The sequence below is a fragment of the Colletotrichum higginsianum genome, chromosome 3, assembly GCF_001672515.1.
Source record: "Colletotrichum higginsianum IMI 349063 chromosome 3, whole genome shotgun sequence".
NCBI lineage: Eukaryota > Fungi > Ascomycota > Sordariomycetes > Glomerellales > Glomerellaceae > Colletotrichum > Colletotrichum higginsianum.
The window spans coordinates 2773023-2790158 of NC_030956.1; the positions used below are offsets into that span (position 1 = coordinate 2773023).

General features: G+C 56.3%; 2 protein-coding genes across 2 annotated transcripts; one reads left to right on the forward strand and one right to left on the reverse strand.

Moving 5' to 3' along the window:
* Nucleotides 1–10612: 10612 nt before the first annotated feature.
* CH63R_04376 (Duf1620 domain-containing protein) lies at nucleotides 10613–12040 on the forward strand (the record flags this gene model as incomplete). The annotated part of the gene is made up of 3 exons (XM_018299351.1): nucleotides 10613–10859; nucleotides 10914–11079; nucleotides 11137–12040. 3 exons carry the CDS (start codon nucleotides 10613–10615, stop codon nucleotides 12038–12040), a joined length of 1317 nt encoding a protein of 438 aa, XP_018160597.1.
* A 320-nt stretch (nucleotides 12041–12360) lies between these two features.
* On the reverse strand, nucleotides 12361–15339 carry CH63R_04377 (Cytochrome b2; the record flags this gene model as incomplete). The annotated part of the gene is made up of 4 exons (XM_018299352.1): nucleotides 12361–12524; nucleotides 12642–14107; nucleotides 14510–14914; nucleotides 15107–15339. 4 exons carry the CDS (start codon nucleotides 15337–15339, stop codon nucleotides 12361–12363), a joined length of 2268 nt encoding a protein of 755 aa, XP_018160598.1.
* Between the last annotated feature and the right edge of the window lie 1797 nt (nucleotides 15340–17136).

Below are 17136 nucleotides of genomic sequence, written 5' to 3' on the forward strand. Positions count from 1 at the left end.
CAGTCCTCCAGGGAGGAAGGTAGAGACCGTGCCCAGGGCGGATGCTGGATGCTAGGTGTTGGGTGCGAGCTGACAGACAGCCTGCGCGTTCCGGGAGTATCAGACAAGGGACAACAGGCGTTAAGCGGTTGTGGCCAAGCAGAGAGATGGGGAGTGGTGGGTGGCGCCGGTCGAGAGAAGACAGAAGACGGCAGAGCAGCGGGGCAATACAACCCGATCAATGGGAGTGTCTAATAACACGTCGTCCGATGAGGCTGCGGCTTGCGGTCGCGATGTGCGTCTTCTGTCTCTGTGCCGACGCGGAGGCTGGCAGAGAATTTGAACGAGGTGCGGTTGGAGGCACAGGACTGACGCTGATCAAGCAAGGAAGACATGCGGGACGGGGAGGGGAGGAGAAGGAGGAGCAGAACCACATGCGGAGCCCGACCTGCATAGGGATGGAGTCGAAGAAGCAATGACAGCACCCAACTGAATAAGGGTACTCGGCCCAGGATCTGTTATAGAATGGGAGAGGACAGGCGAGGGGAACGTCGATGAGTGATTGAACATGCACGCAAAGAATGGGACGACGACTGGGTTTAATATACTCATATGGACAGTGTGCTGGCATTGTAGGGGATTTTATGTAGTGTAGGTAAGTAGGCAGGTAAGTAAGGTAGGCAGGGTGGGAAATGGTCCCTTGTTCCCCCCCCCCCCCCCCCGCCTCCCTCATGCTGCTGCTTGACGTTGGGAAAAGGACAGGGCGCCCTGTGTGGTACTTAATAGGGGAAGGGGAGAAAGGGCAGGAGGAGAGAGAGAGAAGAAGAAGAAGAAGAAGAAGAAAAGAAAAGAAAAAACGACGAAGTGGGATGAGTGGAGGAGGTACATACTGCTGGGTGCAGCGGGAGCAGAGCCGAGAGGGGGGTACATACATGCAAAAATGTGACATAGCTACCTACCTATTACCGCAACTTTTGGGTCGAAATCGCGTTTGCACCTACGGCACGCCAATCCGGCGAGGCAGAGGAGAGGGCGGAGGACACACGCGCACACACGCATATGGGGATAAAAGGAAGAGGCGGCGGTCGACGAACCTGGTGTTGGCGTGTTGCTTGTCGTCCACAACCCACTGGGGTCTGTGGGCGGTGCGTGACACAGTGAAGCCAGCCCAAGGGTCGGTAACACACTGACTACTGCATAAGCCCAAGACTGACTGCGTGCGTGGGTAGAGAGGGGGATTAGTGGTGCCATGGCGGAGGTACGTATTGGGCCAAGGCGCGGACCGGTGGGCAAAGGGTAGCGCGTTGCCATCCCGTTGATAGCGTAGCTAAATAAGTGGAAAGTGGCTAGAATGCGGTTTTGAGCAAGCAAAGGCGTGTTGGTTGGCGCAGGTAGGGCTCCTTAGTGCATCTTCAGGGTGTTGTGCACGATTCCGCCAGGGAGGTGTGGAAGGACCACAGGTAAGGAAGGTGTCGATGGTACCTATGGGCAGGCGGGAGCCGAGACGAGGCGTGTGGGCACAGCAGGTGGGGGGGGGGCTGTGGATTGTGCTGACCTCTGGAGTGCTGTCTTTCTGTGGGAGTGTGCGAATAGTGTTTGCGCCGGTTAGTCAGGTGATGATGATGGTGATGGTGGTGTCGATGCCGGTACTGGTGCTGGTGTCGTCGTCGATGTCGGAAGAGGTGGATAGATGGATGAATGACATGGATAATGATGATGATTAAGATAGTGATGGGGGGAGGTGGTGGACACGCCCTCTGCAGTCTAGATTGTCTGGATGGCGGAAGGAGAGGTAGGATTCTTGGGGTCTCGAGAATGACCGACGGCGGTGGGGATAGATGAGCCGAGGAATGAGAGACATGACACTACAGACCGGAAGCGATCAAAGACAAGATGGCAGGACATTCCGATCACACGGGTGTAGAGCATAACAAGACGGCCTGGCTTGTTGATCCAGACGGACAAGGGCCTGCTAATTGGCTTCGGCCGGACATGATGGGGAGTGCCCGATGAATGGAAACGAACTTTCGGCTGCTCTCTCATTCTCTCCACATGGTAATTACGGATGCATTGGCTAGGTAAATAGGCGAACCAAGTCGAGGTACAAATGGTTATATAAAAAAAGAGGGGGGAGCGGCGAGCCAACGTGAACCCTCCCCCTGCCTTGTCTCCAGCTCGATGAAAATCAGACATGCATTTGCAGCAAATCCCATCCCTGGGCAGGAAAACCGCCTGCCCGCGCCGGCCTTACAAACAAATCCGATCCTAGGAGGAAATAACCTCCTCAGTTTCACAGCTATACCCTGCCCGACATGACAATCCTACCTAACTACCTAGGTACCTAAGATAGGTAGGTAGCTATCCGTATTCGCACAGCACCTACTCTAGGGACTGCTCGGCTGGACTGGACCGTGTGGGTCAAGCGGATGCCGAGGTGGGGTACGGGTGTGTAGCCGGAGTCTTCGTCGGAAGGAACAGCATTGGGCGGAAGGCATGAGAAGCATGGGCGGATGATACCCTACCCCTAGGTTCATGCAGCGCGTGGGGAGGACTCGCGAGAGAGGGAAGAAACGGCAAGAAGGGTACAAGTAAGGATTCATGGAAAGAAAGGTGAGGAAGACGAGCAACGAAGGCCGCGTCCGCGTCCCAGTGTCGAGCTTGCGATTGACTGGGGCCAGCCAGATACTGCACCTAACCTTCCTACCCACATAATCAAGACAATAAATCACGTTTCCGCGTCGTCCGACTCTCCGATGCCGTCTCGTCCCTGCCTCTTGCACCAACACCGACACCGGTCGACACGGTTAAGGTCTGCGAGGCATTCGATGACACTTGGTCGCTTATGACGTTCACCAGACTCAGATCTGGCTTACAGCCGAACGCTTCTCGGCCTGTCGCTCGCATACATCCAGCCAAGCCTCATGGGGAAATCTCCGTAGATACCTTGGAAAGAGAATGGGGTTATTAAAGCTGCTGCCCCTGGCTCAGTCACCTTCACTCCCTCAGTCCTTCACTCATAGCGCCTTCCTCACGATTTCGCCCCCTGCCTGCCTGCCTGCCTGCAGCCTGGACAAACAGCGCGCGAGAGAAGAAGTGGCGGAAAGGGAAAAGAAACCCCCAAAGCTGAGGGGGAAAGAATCCACAGCCCGGCGAGTTACTCGTCAGTCACATACGATCTTGTCGGGCGTCCGTTTTTGTTTTTTATAAACGTATTACCCGATTGCCACCTTTGGCAAGCAGATTTTACACAATCCCTGACTCCAGTGAATTGCACCGGGTGACACTCCTTGCTCCCATCAACGACGGAACACGGATTAGTCGACTTCTCAGGCCCTCGCACAAAGACTATTGGGGTCTCGGTTCGTCCCTGCCCCTATGTTCCGGCGTCCCCCCCCTTTTTTTTTCTCCGTCCAAAAGCAGCAGGCATGTCGATTGAATACCGACTGCCTCGGAGACACCGGAGGCTCGAAAGTAGGCCGTGGGATACCAAAGGCCTCGGCCAGGAAGCACGCTTAGGTCGAGAACTTCGCTGCTGGTCCAAGCCATCTTCGTGCTCTGAATGCTTGGTCTAACCCTCCCCCGTCATCAGTGCCGATAGGTTCAAGAAAGAAGAATTTTCTTAAAAAAAAAATTGCGCATGAAGAGAAGTGGACGCCAGAGGGAACCCACGAGTGAGTGGGCGGCCCCGTCAAACGCTAATGGATGGACGGACCAAGGAAAAAGCAAGCAAACGGCCAGCCCACGACGATGCCACTGGTGCAAGCCAGGAAAGCCGCCACTCTCGTTTACGCCTTGCGCCAAGGCCGGATGGAAGAGAGAGGGGGAGGAGCCCTCGCCGCCGTTTTGTTTGCTCATGACGATGGCATTCAATCTCTGCCTCCCCGGCGATACCGACATCGAGACGCCGTGTGAAGCAGTGCCTCTAGCGGGCTCTGGCACCGTAGCCGGTGCCCTGCTTCGCCAGGGAAACCGTCATTTTCCCCGACCGGGAAAGTCGGCGACAGCCATGATGAAAGCCGGCCATATCCCTCATTCGCTCTTCTGTTCAATTGTTGGACGACCAAGGACCCTCGATCAATAGCATGGTCTAGACCAGTCACATCGAGTCGAGTCTGCTCGGTCCAGAATGGGTCAGTGGCCTCATTAAGCGCCGCAAAATCCAAGGCGCAACCATGAGTAGATAGGTACGATATGTGCCTGTGCCTACGGACAAACGCTTGGATGGTGATTGAGGGGAAACCGTTGCGCCTGCACCGCAATGAATTACCTAAGCCGCTGCATTCGGCATGCAACTAAATCCCTTTATTACAAGCAAGTCGACCCTGACACCTGGGGAGTTTTCCGAGCCTTCCATATCAGCATCATACAATCGTTTTCGTTATCTCTCACCTTTCTAACTTTGCTGCCCCCAGCCTCCCGCCATGAGTTGAGAAAGAATGGCAACGATAAAAACCCCTTCCTCTCCTCACATCACCCAGAGGCTAGAGCATGCTCAAGAGATCGTGTTGTGTCACACGACATGATGATCCTGCGATATCCCAACCAGCCTAGTAAACCAAAATGTCACTGGGAGCGACTATTCACACGAGTACCATAGTATCGAGGCAAAGGAGAGGCCCAGCAGGCATTTGCAGGGATCGGACCCCTGCTCCGGCCGAGAGCTGCACGATTGAGACGGGCCTGGACGAGTTGACCGCCGGCGGCTCGTTAATTCCTGCTGCTCTCCATGCATCTGCGGACAGTCACATCGGAGAGGCCGGGACTCAACGGATGATCTGTATTGGATGGGACACAGGGTGGAATGAACCGGTAGTTCAGTCGACCGAGACACAGTCAACTTGCCTGCTGCCTACAGACCTCCTGCGAGATCTTAGTCGCTCATTTGGTCCATGGGTCCGGCCTCTGTGTTTGTCTGAACCATACTCGCGCAGGCATGTCTACAGGTACACGAGCTCGAATGCTCTGCTCGCTCCCGACAACTGATTCCAAATCCTCCTCGCTCTCCCGCCTCCATCCTCGCCGTGCCAAAGAACTCGAACCATCCCCCGCTTCGGAGCCAAGCTGCAGTCATCATTCACACCCTTCCTTGCCTTACCCCTACCCCCTTGGGAGATTGGCACGTGTCCATGTTGACGCGAAGAGCGAGGTCTTCGCTTGCCCTGCTGCCAGTTCTCAGGTACCAGAGCAGACAGACGATGACGCCAACGAACGCCCGTCCGATGACTTTTAGCTTGACGCCTTGCGCTCGAAATAGTCGCGATGTTCTGGCCCCTTTGCGGCGCTTCCCGATCTAATTCTCCGAATAGCACTAAGCAACGGACCGTGGTCAGAGCCGTGCAAAATGCCCTGGCGTCAGTCCCGGCCATCAGATCTGTCCGTCGACTCCATCGGTTTGCGGTGGTCGGTGGTCAGTCAGTGGTTTAGCCATCCCACACCCCCTTCCTGCACGCTGTAGGCATGTCTGATCGGAAAGCTCATTTCGCCCACCCTACCAAGCCACCAGTCAGTTGTACAAGACAAAAATACACTCCCTGGCACCCAACAATTGGCATGGCGCTACAAGTCGGAACGGCTTAGCATGCGCGGGAACGATCTACAGGGACATCAGACAGCTGCCTTGCAGATTCCCACCGCTGTGATTACCATGGTACTGGCCCCTGTGTCTCTGAGCCAGCACCGGGGTGTCGCCGTGGCGTCGCTGTGGCTTGCAGCGACTCCAGAGGCCTCTTTATCGTTGAGAACCTGCAGATAGCACTTGCCATTCCGTGAGCAAGTGGGGGCAACATATTATCGGGGGGGGGGGGGGGGGGGGGCCAATGCGGGCCCAGCCTTTGCAGACAAAAGCACATGCTGAGCAGACGCCACCGTGGTCAAGTACACATCTCGCTGACGAGATTACATTTCAGTCAGTTTCCGTCTCGACCCGTAGATCCGGCACCCTTCCGTTGTCCAGCAACCATCCCGCCGCAGTAATACACAATAGGGTCCCTTGCGCGAGCTGGCGACCGTCTCCCCGTAGACAGCCAGGGCAGGAAGGCGCCGTCTCGAGCAGGACTTCAAGAGGCATGTAGCATGCAGGTAGCCGTCTGGAGGGACTTGATCTATGCGGCCGACGCTGCAATTACCCGTTCACGATTGGTGACTGCTCTTCACCGGATTGCCTTGCTGGGTAACCTTACCCTAGGGATGAGCTAGTGGCTCTTGGTGCGACATGCGAAGACAGTGTCGAGGCGCTTGTTGAGATCTCGGGGTCCTCGATCTGATCACAGCATCGTTCCACTCGGGTGGTAGCGTCCCAGGGTCTACAAATCCTGCATCGTTCTCTCCCTCGACGCTCTATTCCATATGGCGCTGTTTAAATTTGTACAGGAACAGGGCGTGTGGAGCTGACGACAGCCGCGCCGTGTTTGATCGGGAGCAATGTCCAATGCCGGGTCGCCTGGGATCGCGTTCATTGTTCACGTCCCCCAAGACCCTTCGATCGCAACCCGTCGACCTCCAGGCATGCCATCGTTCACCAGTGGCTAGCAGATTTGTGTAGTCCGAGATGAGGTCGATACAAACGCCAGTAGCAGTTGTCGCTGCTTCGGATGGAACCCATGGTACTACGTCTAACAACTCGCGCTCGGGGCTGAGCTGCAATTTCACCTGTGGTTCTTGATCGGGCCTCTGAAGGCGTCAAGGTTGCCATTGATCATCCCGATTCTTGAGGCTCTGCGCTCCATTGGCTCTTTGGACGTCGTTCTTGACCACCATCTAATCCCATCGCTGTGCTTTTGGGTGTGAGCGAAGCTCCAAGCCACCCAAGCCAAGGCCCTAGGGTTCTAATCTTTGGCGCAACCGACCGATTTTTTGACCGTCCACAACGGTCTGCCGGCCGTAGTGATCGCTGCGGTTGGACAGTCAGCTGAGGAGAAACACGCTGTTTCCCTTCTGAACTTTATCGTCACGGACCAGTACCTTAATCGTACGTATTCCGATGTCTTGGGTTGGGAAACTCCGACCCTCCGTCACCATGGGTCTTCCAACTTCTACTTACATCTTCCAAGGGAACTGTCCTATGTGCGCACGCGTTGTTGGAAACTTCAGCAACACGACTGGATAACCCTCTTCAATGAAGGTAATACAGTTTCGGTGCACCTGCCCCCGGTATTTCAGGCCAACTGCTCGATACATCATAAAACCTCCTTTTTCTTTTTTTTTTGCCAGTTTCCCGCCAATTCAAGCTCCTGCAAGACGTCTTGACAGTTGTTGGGGTTTCTTGGGAAGATGGTCACAAAGCGCACACTGGCTCCATCACGGCACATCTGAAAACGACAACCAGAGCCTAGCCGCAAATGGGACATATCCATGCCAAAGTGGCGCGGTGTACGATGTGACGGAGACAAGGCGTTTGCCACTGCAGCAGTTTCGCATGCCGCATCTTCCTGTGTTGCATCCCGAAGTAGTACAGTCAACGATTCGAAATGGGAGCCTCCGTTGGGTTCAAGTTGTGTCTCCGCCCGGCTTGCCAATATGGATTCGATATCCGGACCTCCGATGCCAGAGTGGTGTGGCTTTGACCCACTGGCAACGAGCCTAATATCTCGATATCAAGATTGAGCGCCCCCTTGATGACCTGGAGCATGTGCTCTGGCGCGGTCGTCGACGGTATCGACAAAGGGATGCTCGACGACCTCGAACGCGTTGACAAGATGCATGACTTAGTCCAAGAGGGTATCGAGGTTCAAAAAGAAGGGAGGCGCAACTATTCCCTCGCCGATACCGCCGCTGAACCAGCCGACGGCGACCGGGCTATGTGCTCACTCATACTTCGGCGATCCCATGCTCTTTGTGCTTGGCCAGTTGTCTCCCTGACGCTTGAGTTCACGACACGCCGAAAATTTCCTACTTGATGGGTTCGTAAAACAACCCCAAGCAGATCATACAAGTGGACGGCGCCAGTTGATTTTAGTTTTGCGATGCCCTCTCTAGCAAATAGTCGGGATCCGCCACGAGCATCACGGTTCGCTTGCATTCACGCCAATCTTCATATTGAAAACCGAATTCGGAAGAAGTCTTTGGAACAGTTCTTGGGCCCCTATGTGATTCGAGTCTGAAATCGGATCGAAGCCTCGTCATCAGGGATTGCAAACTCAACGGCCTGGACACAGGATCTTGGGCTTTTGTTTCCCGACCACAACATCACATATTTCCGATCTTTCTTGCCGATAGAAGCTTCGAGCAGCGGATATGGTGGCAGCACTGTGTGCTCTTGAGCCCTCGTGGACGGGGCCATTACGTGCCGCCAAAGCGTTCGGTGTCGCCGTTCCAGTTTGATGTATGCGCTCAGCAACAAAATGGAGGTCTACAAAGCCACCACAAGCCATTTCCGCAAGACATCGACGTCAGGTCATCTTTCGGTCAGGAAGAGGAAATAAGGTAGAAGAGCGACAGCGATCCGAGTTCTCAGCCCCATCACTGTCGATCAAGATCCGGCTGAATTTTGACTATCCAGACCATCGGAGAAAGGAGTCGTATAATCGACTGTCTGTTGCGTCACTTGGCCGTAAAATGGGCTAGAAACGGCAGCGAAGAGGACTGAAAAAACTGGCATAATGCAGAGTCAGCTGGAGACGACTACCCAGGGAACTGTTTGCCGGCGTCAAGGTGAAGATTTTCATCTGCTGGATGACACATCCCTCCGATTTCTAACATAATTCCGGCTCTACGGTCAAATGACCAACGGCGACAGGGACGGGGACGGAGGCCGAGTATTCGGGCCTGAAGAAACCGTCCAGGTTCTGATCTTCGGAATTATGACCAGTCAATGGTAATCTGATCCATTTCTTGAGTCAAAGAGACTCCCGTCACCAGTCGGGGTAGTTCGACGGTCACAATAGAAGCCCGAGGTGAAACACTACTGCTCTGCGGCAGTTGGTAGCCATGTCTGACTGGAACTACAGATAATATCAGAGTCCAGCTTGATTTTCTGCCATCGCTCGCGACAGACCAAGCAAAGCCGCCAGCAGGTACGGCGCCTGTCTAATACGAGGAGCTTGCATGCGGACGGCTTCGGCAATACGCGGTCAATGACTTTTTGATGTTCCCATGCCCACAACACCAAGCCCGGTCTTTCATTGCGCCGTGCTTACAGATACTCGAATATCTAGAACAGCTACGCGCAGAATGCTTGCGCAACCGTCCCGGAATGGACGAGTTGTCTCCCAATGACTGCAGCGCCAATGCGGCATCGATGTCAAGCAATTCGCGGCTACGGACATGAGCCAAACCCGACGACATCTGCCCACCGCCATCATTAACAGGTTGCTTTCAATCTACCCAACGAAAGCCTGTCAATCGTCTCGGAGCCGGGCTTTCTCGCCGACGTGGCCGTCAAGAGCCTTCCCCGCAGAATCCGTGAGAGGTGGATGTAAAAGGAACAGCTGCTAAAAGAGCATCATCCACACTATCCGTACCGGTCGAGCATAGCCTGACCAGGCCAGGTGACCGACCGACTGACTGCACGGAGATCATTCGGCGCAGAGGTTGCCTAAACCGCCTTGCCTTCGCCATGGATACGTTCCGCCCGAGCTCTCCGGTTTCCGCGATGGGTGCTTGAGAGTTGGGACGCTGGGTTCAGACCTGCATGGCATTTCGTATTTGAACTGGCAACCAGCAGGCTCTTGGCCAGGGTTTTCGGCAAGAAACAACGCGGGATCGTCAGTCAAGCTCGCTGGAGTCGCTGCAGGCCTGCTCAGCTGGCCGGTATGTGATTGGGCGGGGTTGGCGAGTTCAACCGGGAGCTGGGCTGAGGCCTGCCTTCAGCTGCAAGCCACATTCTCCGGTTCGGGTTAAAGGGCTTGATAGTTTTGTCTTGGGCACGCTAGACTCCACCACACACCGCCATCACGCCCAATGTTCAACACCAACGATGAGTTGTCGTGGCAGGGCTGGAGCTTGTTTTATTGTCTGCGGCTGCGGCTTCGGCTGCGGCTGGGTGGGTGTTATAGAGACTCTCGAGTGAGCGAGTCTCTAAGCGCCCATGGGGACCGTCTCTTGGTCGAGTTGGTTGCGTAATCAGTGATGGTGAAGCAATGAAGGTCAAGAGCGAAATTGGACAGCGGTCAACCGTTTTTGATCGAGTTGATCAGCATGGCATGTGGCCGGCCAAGTATCTGTCTGCCTTGCCATGCTAGGTTGAACCAACGCCTTCGCAGCACATCAGTCCATACCCGCACCTCGCGAGGCGGAGCTTCCGCCCAGTCCAACCACCTACGCATACCCCGGACCATGACACCAAACACGATTCGCAGGAGGAGTTGGAGCTGGAATTCTCTTGAGCCTCATTGGTGCTGGGAGATGCTATGGATGGATGGATGGATTGTCGGTTGACGTCCCCCTCCCCCTCCATGCAGGGCGTCTTCGACTCGGTAACCTTTCATCTCAGCCCGAATTGGTGTGGTTGCTATCGGTATCTGGCAGGCTGTCTCTGTCTCCCTTTTCTCTCGCAGCTTCCTCTCGAATCTGTCTCCTTTTTATCCCCCTCCCCTCTCTACTCCTGTCCTCGATTCTCTCTATCTCTCCCTCTCTCTCTCTCCTTCTCCTTCTCTTATTCCGTTGACACACATCGGGAGCCTCAAGTAATATCAATATGGGACGGCTTGTTCACCTAGGAGCTCTCGCCTGCCTGTACCTGGGCGCGGAGTCTAAGGCGTTGAGATGGCAGGACGACACCCCGAGCTGGGTGCCCCCCAAGCAAACCATTGCCGCGATGAACATGGAGGAGCTCGGGTTCAGTCCCAGGCCTACAACAGCGCCCGATCCGGCCAATGTTGAACTGAAGCTGGCCAAGCGTGTGAGAGGCGACGACACTTGTGGTTACATTTCTGGTGAATCCAGTGAGTAGCATCTGCATGACAGACTCGACCGGTGAAGCTAACCTTTGAGCACAGCCAATTCCATCTACTGCGAGGTCGGAACTTGTGTCATCAACAGCTTCTACTCTGTGGTTGGGTGCTGCGCGTCCTCCGCGTTGACGGACTGCAGGATTGCCACCAGCTGTCTCCCGTCCTCTTCCTCAAGGCTCTACACCAGCGGTGACACACTCATGCGGTTCTGGTATGTGAAGCTTTGCTCGTTTCACTCACACGTGAACCCTGGCTCATAGACCAACAGCTCTGCTTCAGCACAGCCCGAGTGCATCACCTACGTCTACTCTGGTTCGGACTTCAATCGATATACTCTCTACGGATGCGCAGTCAGTGAACAGAGAGTCGTCGTCTATGCCAATCCAACAGACTCCTCCGTCACGGATGAGGCCACCACATCCGATCCGTTAGCAAGGTCTATCCAACCCACTGCCTCTCTTACCGACACGGGCGCCCTGTCTCCGGCATCCTCAACTGCCTCTGCGTCAGGGGGGTCCGGCAGTGGCGGCGGCGGGTCATCCACCCCCGTAGGCGCCATCGTCGGCGGTGTTGTCGGAGGCGTAGCCGCCATCGCCCTCATCGTCTTCGGCATCATTTTCCTCCGCCGCAAGAAGAAGAAGGACGCGGCCGCAAACAACACCAACAGCCAGGCTGCTCCTGCCACATATAACGGTCCTCCGCCACCTCAGCAGGGACAGCCGCAGATGTACCAGCAACCCATGGCCCCGCCGACGCAGCAGTCGTCACCGGGAGGCTACGCTCCTCCGCCCCACCCTTCCCAGGACAGCACCTACCCGCAGGGTTTCGCGCCTGTGGACAACAGACAAAGCATGCTTAAGCAGCCGTACGATGTCACGACGGGCTCGTATGAGCAAACCGGCGTCAGCCCCCCGGCGAGCCCGCCGCCCTTGAGCCCCTCGCCGACGTACCAGTCCGGGGTTCCGCAGTACGTTGCGACTCAGAACGCGGTTAGCCCGACATATCCTCCCCCACAGCAGCAGCAGCAGCAGCATCAAGGGAGCTACTATAACGCGCCGCCGCCACCTGCGCAGGGACAGCCGGCGCATCCGCAGCAGCAATACCAGCAGCCCGGTTTCACGTCCGAGCTGCCTACTCATAGGGGCGACAACGAATTGCGGGAACTGGCTTAGACGACGGAGGGTATGGGTGCAAGGGAAGGGAACATATTGGGGATGGATCTGGGTTGTCAAGGGTATGATATGATGTCTACAAAGCCTACCACCCATTAGCATGGGGAGACGGGGTTCTAGCAAGATAATGAAGGGACAGGGATTTGAAAGGGCGAACCATTCGTTATGTGTACATGCAATACCCCCCATCGTCTTTTACACGGCCTGGACAGGTTTACGACCCTCTCTCTAATGCACAAATTGAGCTTCAAACCGAGGACGCATCCATTCCCTCCCCGCTCTCCGGATGCATCGTCTCATGCGCTTTCGATGCCCAAAGTTCACAACCGGCTATGCCTGTCACGGCGCCAGGGCGTGTTGGGATTGTGCGGTCGTCCCGGGATCAGGTGGTCCACGGCCAGCGTGTTGAGAAAGCCCGGGTGAACCTGGTCGAGGCTTGTGACACCGCACATCTTCATGGTCGTTTCCAGCTCGTCTCGCAGAACTGCACAAGTCAGTTTTCCTCGTTCCGAAACCCTCTTTTCGGAATGGGGCTTGAGGGGGAGAAGGGGGAAGGGGGTGGGGGGCCATATCAAAGAAGGAAAGGGAAGATGTCACTCACTCTCGATATAGCGCTCGACGCCCTCGGCGCCGTAGTTGAGCCCGTACAACAACCCCCTGCCGACGCCAACGGCCTTGGCGCCCAGACACAGCGCCTTGAAAATGTCGGTCCCGCGCGAGACGCCGCCGTCGACGTACACCTCCAGCCTGTCAAAGACGTGCGGGCAGTTCTTCTGCAGTTCCAGTAGCACCGTGACGGTGGCCGGCGACGTGTCGAGGCTCCGGCCGCCGTGGTTGGAAAGCACGATGGCCTCGACGCCGGCCTCGACGGCGCGTTCGGCGTCCATCCACGTCTGCACACCCTTGAGAACGATGGGCAGGCCCGGCACGGTGCGGCGGAGCCAGGCGATGTCGGACCAGTTCACCGAGGCGTCAATGTAGCTGCCCATGATGCGGCCAAGGGCGCCGCCTTTGGCGTCGTTGACGGCGCGCGCGCCCGAGATGGGCGAGCCGAGGGACTCGTCGGAGCGTACGCGCTCGTCGGCCTCGCGCTTGCCGGGAATCGGGGCGTCTACGGTCAGGAAGAGGGCCTTGACACCCTGGGCTTGGGCGGAGCGGAGGAGGCGCTCCGAGTTGGCGCGGTCCTTGTCGACGTACAGCTGGAAGAAGACGGGCACGTCGTAGGGGGTGGCGGGCTGGTGGGCGGCCTGGGCGGCGAGGATCTCGTCCAGGGGAAAGGAGGCGGAGACGGAGACGCACTGCGGGACGCCGGCTGACCTGCAGGCGCGGGCGAGCTCCTTCTCGCCGTCCGGGTGGACGAGGCGGGCCATGGCGGTCGGGGGGCAGAATACGGGGGAGCGCATGGGGTGGCCGAGCATGGTGGTAGAGGTGGAGACAGCGGCGACGTCGACGAGGACGCGCGGGCGCAGGCCGATGAGGGAGTAGGCCGACGCGTTGCGGGCCTTGGTGTGCAGGTCCGTCGCGGCGGAGGAGACAAAGGCCCAGGCTTTGGGGGAGAGGGAGGCCGACGCGGCCTGTTCGAAGTCGTGGGCGGATATGAGGGTGTCGAGGGGCGGTTTGGAGGGGAGGGACTCGATGGCCCGTCTAGCACCGGCCATGGTTTCTTGGGGTTTCCGTTGCTGCTGCTGCTGGAAACTATGCTGTCGAGGCTTCGCCGAGACGGCGCCGGGGGCCAGGACGCCCTTATGACAGTCCGGAGGAAGCGTGGATCGGACGAGATTGGGGCCGTGGACCTCGGAGTAGACGTCGGTCGCGTCCTTGCCGGCACACTGAAGGATCACAGCGATACCCCCGGGGTGCTCGCGGACGAAGGCAGAGAAGTCGTAGACGCGGCCGTCAATGACGAGCCAGAGGTCGTCGAGGCGGTTGTGTCTGGATACCTCGGCGGGATGGAGTGTCGGGGGCGGCATGACATTTGACGTGGGTCGTCGTCGTCGTGGGGTCGGAAGTGAAGTCTTGGGTGGTCCGCGTCTCTTGTAGGACGGCTTCCCCCTCCGGATGCCGGTGCTGCAGTGGGACCGGTACTAAGGGGGGGACGTGGTGTTGAGTTCGGGCGGTATTGCGCCGAAGGGGATCTCGGTGGTGGGGTTGCCGTTGCCAACGCCGTGTCCTGCCCCCCGGGTTTCCTCTTTGATGCGACATGGGCATTGCGGGCCGTCGCACTGTAGGGGCTGATGGGTTCCTCAACCTCGAGTGGGTGGCTGGGGGAGGGGTCGCTCGCCAAAGAAATGCCTGGGTTACCTACCTGTACAGGCTACAGCGGGGTACAGCGGGGTGTACAGCAGGTGTCATGACTGTTAATCACCGATGGCGCATTGGCCGGCGACGGTCTGTCTGGCTGGCTGGCTTGTCGATTGATTTTTATTTTATTTCATTCCACTGCCCCTCCATCATCTCGAATTCCCCTACCCCGCCAGAGCCTTGCCGATGAGACTCTTGGCCCTCTCGCTGTGATCCATCTTCAGCGCCAGAGCGCGACCCGGCTCGCTCATTTTGGCCCATGTCTTGCGTAGGATGCCGATGATCTTATCCTCGTCGATCTCGTCCTTGCTCTCAAAGGCGTCAAATTGGTCGTCGAGGAAGACGAGGCACGCCACGTCCTCGAGCACCTGCGTCTCCTCGTCTGCGCTCAGGTTCTCCTTGCGGATCAGCGCCGCCACGCGGTCGACGTCCTCCCGGGCTAGCTCCGGCTGGATTCCGGGCGACGACGAGATGAGCTCGGCCACCTGCGCCGCCGCCTGGGACTTAAGTTTCGCACGCCAGGTGAGGTAGCCCGGCCGGGTCATTGGGTAGGTGTTGCGGGGAATCTCCCATCTATTTTTTGCGCCAAGTTCGCCAGTGAGTCAGAAACTCTCATGCTGATTGATTCGTCACGCCATGTGCCTTTTTCATCGTCTCATGTGTTTACAAACAATGCGAGCCGAAAGGCTTAGAGTTCCTTGTGCAAAAAAACAAGGGGAGTCGGGGAAAGAAAGGGGAAATGGGGAAAAGGATGCTCGGTGTTACCTCCTGAAGTGTTGGGCGCGGCAGGCCAGCTGCAATACGGGAGGCGCCGTCGGACACCTTACGGCGAGCCATCGCGTCATCTTCTGCGCATAGTCAAGCTCGAAAGGGACCGACTCGACCGCCGACGGCCTGGGGTCTTGCCTGTGGGCCTCGTCGATCAGCTCGAGGGCCTTTTGGTAGTTGGGCGGCAGCTCAGGAAGTGAGGATGATGTTGCCATTTTTGCCGCATGCATATAGTAGTGCGTGTGTGTGTGTGTGTGTGTGTTTGTGTGTCGGTCGTGTTGGGATGTGATGGGTTGAAGCGGCGGGAACTAAAAAAGAAGAGGTTGTTGCTGTTTCAGGCTTTCCGACAACTTCTTGGCCCTCAGGACCCCAGCGGTACCTACCTACCTAAGGTAGGTGTTCAAAGCCCGATGACGGCTGCCGCTAATAGCAACATCTGGTGGTGTCCCTGATGAGTCATCAGAGAAACGGAATGAGTCTAATTGGCCGTCCCTTAGAGCCGCAACCCAACCCCGGACCTTGTCTTTTAACATCACCCTCAACCCGATAAATCATAATCCAACTTGTCTCTGTGCCCATTCATGAGCATGCACCAACCCTGGCGTCGTACAGTCGGCTGCTGCTTATCTCTTCTCACCCAAAGTCAAACTCTGTACGTTACACGACTGATGCCCCTCTTCAGCATGTGAACCATTCAAGCCGAGTCTCCAACGGGGGCCTATCCAACCAAAACAAAAACAAAAAAGAAAAGGGAGAGCGACGGTCGTAGGCCATCGGCAGATAGCCAGACCGCCAGACCGCCCGGTCTCGCCAGCTCTGGGCCCTTCATGCTTTGGGGACCCCGAATCTTGTTTCATCGCTTCGTCCGATGTTTCAGCGGATCCGTACATATGCATCCGATGCCCAATCGTTCTCTCTGCCCCCTTGCTCACCTGCTGAGGCTGGTGTTCTGGACACCTCCGCGGTCATGGACAGACTGGACCGTGGCCAGCTTCAAATCCAGTTTGATTTTGACCTCTCTGCTGCATGGTTTCACAGCCACAGGCGGTAGCGCCCTTTACGTTCGTTGCAGAACTGCTCATGATACCGCCACAACTATTTCGGGAATCCTCCCAAGTTAGAAGGGGCGCGGTGTACACTTACACCACCTATAGCAGAACCCAGTCTTTTTTTATTTTACCCCTTCTTCTCCGCCCAGTGTAACAGTCCACTCTGCTGTGTGCCACTTCCATCCTACCGTCACTGGTTTGGTAGTTCCCTTAGCTCAATCTCTCACTCTTCTCAAACAACTTCCAATCGAACCCAGCGGAGACCATACTTATATTTTGGACGAGCGAGAGAACTGAGATCGAGGCCTGTCACATTTCATTTTCCATTTTGTCTTAACAGATTTCTGACAATTGGACTTCCCTTGCTTGCTCTGCCATCTGGTGCCAACAGCGTAACAAGGAAAGAGCCTTCTAATTGTCTCCCAAGAAAAATCCTCGCTAGGACGTCTATTGAAACATAATCCTGCCGCGGAAGTCTCCTGTAGCATTAGACCTCCTGCTTCTAACTACTGACAGCGGTTCTGGATACCAAGACAGCTTCTCAAGACAGTCAGCTGACCTTGACATCACCACAACAAATTGCAGCCAGAAAAGGTAGAGGGAAACCCCTAGGCAGCACTACACCTTCTTGCTTGGTTGGCCACTGCCGCGATTTTGATCAGCGAAGAAAGAAAAGGAGCCCTGCGATAGCCGTACTTCTTCAATAATCTCTTCTCCACTTGCCCCTTCCAGTTCATCACAATGAGATGAACCAAATACAGACTCATAGACGATCAACTTCATCAAACAACCGTCCATCAAGCATCACCTCGTTATTTTATCAGTCACTTGATTCGATACCAATGTACAGCCGTAATTCCGAGGTAACTCAAGTCAGCATGGCCTCACTAGCTTCATTTTTACTGACACTAAGAAGGATCCCTGAAACTAGTTGATATTCGTTATCCAGCACCATTCAGTACTCAGTTGCTGAGACTT